The 4472-nt window shown below is 32.4% G+C and overlaps 1 protein-coding gene across 1 annotated transcript; it reads right to left on the reverse strand.

Annotated features, from left to right (window-relative positions):
• Window positions 1-603: 603 nt before the first annotated feature.
• On the reverse strand, window positions 604-3268 carry LOC107778533 (photosystem II 22 kDa protein, chloroplastic; the record flags this gene model as incomplete). The annotated part of the gene is given in 4 exon segments (NM_001325261.1): window positions 604-1019; window positions 1671-1920; window positions 2749-2865; window positions 2997-3268. Coding segments are annotated over 4 exon segments (825 nt in total). The 5' UTR covers window positions 3210-3268.
• Between the last annotated feature and the right edge of the window lie 1204 nt (window positions 3269-4472).

Here is a 4472-nt window from a genome sequence, read left to right on the forward strand (position 1 = left end):
ATACTATTTTAATTTCACTAGAAAATTATAAATATGTTATGTGAGTTGGATACAGTAGTATTTTAACTTCAGTAGAGTTATAAAACGACTCGGATGAGGCATACAAACAAGATAAGAATTCTTTTAGTATAGAATATTTATAAATGGGCATTATGTAATAGAAAATGCAAGAATTTTGTAGTATAGGATAATCATTTTAATCTAATGTGAAATTTAATAATTTTTTATTCGAAGCATTTGGGTTATGGGTCAAATCACATTAAGGAAAAAATGGATCTAAAGTGGGTATAATCCATTTAAGCTTATGTGGCATTTATTTTTGGATTTTTCTCAATAAATTTTATGCCATGTCATATTTATGGTAGGGGTTTGATCCAAAATAACTTTTAAGTGACAATGTGAAAATTTAGTTACTTTTAAGTGACAAAAAATAGTTGAGTGACTTTAGTAAAATTGAAACATAGTTGAGTGATCCTGAGTAAAATTAACCCTATAATCACCATTGTTTTCTTTGACCTTTGAAGTTCTTCATGAACCGTGAGAGGGAAATGTGACATAGAATCGTTTTCTCATCACAATAGCCATTTACGGTACACAATCAACTTCCAATCATTTGAACTTCCATATTACTCATTTTTCTGGAAATTAAATAAGATAATCGCGATGGAGTACACACAACTATACAACAACAACAACGGCAACTATAAAGAAATATAAATTAAGTTTATTAGAAAAAGCTACACAAAAGTCACAGAGAAACTAACTAGTCTAGCTTCACTCCTCTTCCTCATCAGTGACAAATTTGCCAGTTCCTGGATTTATGGCAGCAACGAAGAAGAAGACAATGTTAAACAACAAAAGGGGCTCAATCTCATTGATTGGGACACCTGTCTCAAAGTTAAGTTGTGCCAAAGCTCCTTTCCCTGTGATAATTTCTCCTATAATGGAGAAAGCAATTCCCAGTTGTGCCAACCTTCCTACAAACAGCTCATTTGCCTTTGTGAATCCAAATAGAGGACCTGCATATATAATATATATATATATATATATATATATATACACAACGCTTTCGTTAAATCCAACGCCAAACCAACTAAAGATTATTTTATACACCTCTTTCATAATGTACATGTTTATAGTATACTACAAGTTGATTCTTGAAACCAACTCAAACACTATAAAATACTGTAGATAATTTTACTCCTAAAAAGGAGTATCTTTGTCTAAATGCAGCTGGTACAACTCAATTAATAAAAAGACAAAATATATAACCCGTAGCCGCTACTAGAGGCGGATCCAAGATTTTTTCGCAACGGGACATGGTATTTTGCTTAACCAGTGCCCCCTAAAGAGTTATAGGGTGCACACATGGTAAACTCCACTAATAACAAGTCCCGTGCGACATGCTCGACTGAAGAGGCATGCAAGTAGTTTCGAACTCTAGACCTCCAATTTGTGAAGTCCCATGCTCAACCAATTCAGCCACCCCCAAGGGTTTAGAGGGTTTTTGGATTGGCTATTAAGTTTGTCAAATCAACTTTTAAACTCTTTTTCAGTATTTAACAAAACTATAAAGTGATTAAAACAAGTCAAAAACAATAAGCTGACAAACCCTCGTCAAGTATACATAGTATATATGAAGAAAAAGTGGAGGTTGTTATAGTAAATACCTCCTTCGCTAAGTCCCAAAGCAGACTTAAAGCCTTTGCCAGGAGGGATAACAGCCTTATCAAGACCAGTAGCAGGGGCAGGGTCATCAATAAATTTTCCTCTGTCTCCCAAAGCTCCAATGGCTCCAAGCAGATTGAATAGGATGAAGAACAATAGTAGTGGCTCTGCTTCATAGATTGGAATTCCAGTTTCAAGATTCAGTTGTGCCAATATTCCCTTTCCTGTTATTGCTTCTCCCAACAAAGATGCCTATATAACTTCATTACATTAGTGCTGCAAAATTTATGTATTTATACCAGGAAATATCACTTAAATTTTAGTAGGAGTTTGGACATAAAAATTGTAATTTTTGAAATTACTACTAGTATTTAGAGTTAAGTTGAAAAATGGTATTTGGAATTTAAAATTATGTTTGGCATGCATTTCATTTGAAAAAATATTGCAGTTTTGTGAGGGAGAAAAAAGTTTTTCTGAAAATTTGGAAAAAAAATGGTCAAAATCACTTTTTGGTTTTTGAAAAACTCATTTCTGAAAAAATAATTGAAAAAAAAAATTATGAACAAACGGGCTAGTTATTAAGGAGGAATCAGAAGGTGTCAAAGTATTTTCAAAATGTAAAGGATATTTTCTCATACTCTTTGTCCACATTTGAAATGGTCCAAAAATCCAAAGTTTTCTATAGCATCTATACACAGAACAATTTAAACACAGAGCTCTCTATATATAATTAATATGAATTTTTACATTGAATTATCACTAGACAAAGCGATATCATAGCAACAAGTGCAAGTAAACACAAAATTTTAATTAATATAATTATCACTTAACTACGACAAATCTACATGTTATGAATTATGATACATGCATTGAGTCCGAATAATTTTTTTTCGAACTGATACCACATTATCCGTTACCTGTTCAATAAAATAAGGCTTTGGTCTTGGGATGCGACTCATTTGTCTAACTATGCAAATACTATAGTATTGAGCCTTTAGTAGAGTAATAAAAGTCTTTTGTTTATTTTTAATTTAAGAACCATTAAAAAATTAAGATAAACTAATTAATCGAAATACTCACCGCAAAACCAATCATAGCAACACGGCCAACAAAGAGCTCATTTTGCTTAGTGAAACCAATTCCTCCTGAGGTTCCAAAAATCCCATCCTCAACTTTTTCCTTTGGCTTTGGTACAACCTGTTGCTCCATCAAAAAATAAGATATTCAACAAATTAAAGAAAGACGGTAAATGAAAATTAACAAAATACATACAGTATATAATAAAAGGGGATAAGCTAAGGACTTTTTGTCAACAGTAATTAGCTAACCTTTTTGGCTGGAGCTTTGGCTTTAGACTTGAAAAGAGCAACAGTAGTACTTGTGAAATGTGAAGAAGCAGAAGCAGAAGCAGAAGGGTATTTCAAAGGAAGAGAAGGCAAAAAGAAAGAAGACAAAGGCTTAGGCTTTAGTCTTTCGACTAAGGATTCTTTACTCCTTAAATCAACTTTGGCATTGGCTGTCAGCAACATTGTTTGAGCCATGTCTTTTTCTTTTTGCTCTTGAGAACTTAAATTCCCTAAGTTAGAAGAAGAAGAACAAGTTTGAACAAGAATTCAGTTCATTAATTTTTTATGATATCTAGCTTGGTTCTTATAGAAAAGGAACGGTGTCCATTTATTTTGGATTCTGGAGATTTTGAGGTTGAGAATGTTATCACTGAAGTCGGATAGAAAGTGAGAGTCGATAGAGCGACCACGTCCACCTATGAACAGTTTGTGCGATTGTGAAGTAAAATGTCCCTCTTTTTGTACGTGTTTTTTGTTGGATCTTGGTTCTCAAATGTCTAACATAACTACTTTATTCTATAAAATTTTTACATTCCTATACCATATAAAAAATTATATTATCCTCAATGTTTAAGGTTTGATTTAATTACATTTAGTATATCTAATTATCAATTCTATACCATAATGTGTTTTAACTGTACAATTAATGTACCGTATATCACTCCTTAATTAACGCTACCGTATATTCCTCCAAATCCCCTACCCCACGTTTCTCTCTCCCAAACCCACACCCTCACCCACATATCTCCCCACACCCACGTTTCAAACCCATTATTCCCTCTGCTAAAACCAGATAAACATATGTAACACCCTTCCATTAACGTCCAATTTCAAACTTTTTTTCTTCTAAAACCAGTCAAAATTGAAGTCAAATCTTCAAAGTTCATACACACATTTACCTTCAGCTTCAAATTTTCTCAATGAAGAAGAACAAACCTTCAAAGAGACAAGAGAGCAACAATTCCACCATTGACAACCATTAAAAAGCTTTGAATTCAAATTTGGGTTTTCAAAAATCATTATTTGTTTTGATTGGGTGTTGTTGTAAATAATTGGGAATATGTTTTGGAGTTTATATCTCAATTTTGAGGGATTTTGGTGAAGATTTAGACTTGGTTTTGGCTGAATTTTAGATTGAAACTCGAAGAAGAAGAAGACATGACATACATTATATTGCAGCAATTGTAGATAAATTGTAGACTGTTTTTTGAAGAAGATTTGTAGAAGTTTTAGTCGTTTTTGATTTGTGAAAACAAAAAACAAAGCATCTACAATCAGAATACAAATAATCTACAATTTATCTACAAAATATCTACAAATTGGGTACATTGAATTTTAATATCTCAATTCCCATTCAATTGTAGCTTAATTGGTATTTACGACATAATTGCGTTTTTTGCAGAAGATTTTGTAGAAGTTTTAGTCGTTTTGGATTTGTGAAAACAAAAAACAATGCAT

The sequence above is a fragment of the Nicotiana tabacum genome, chromosome 8, assembly GCF_000715075.1.
Source record: "Nicotiana tabacum cultivar K326 chromosome 8, ASM71507v2, whole genome shotgun sequence".
Lineage (NCBI taxonomy): Eukaryota > Viridiplantae > Streptophyta > Magnoliopsida > Solanales > Solanaceae > Nicotiana > Nicotiana tabacum.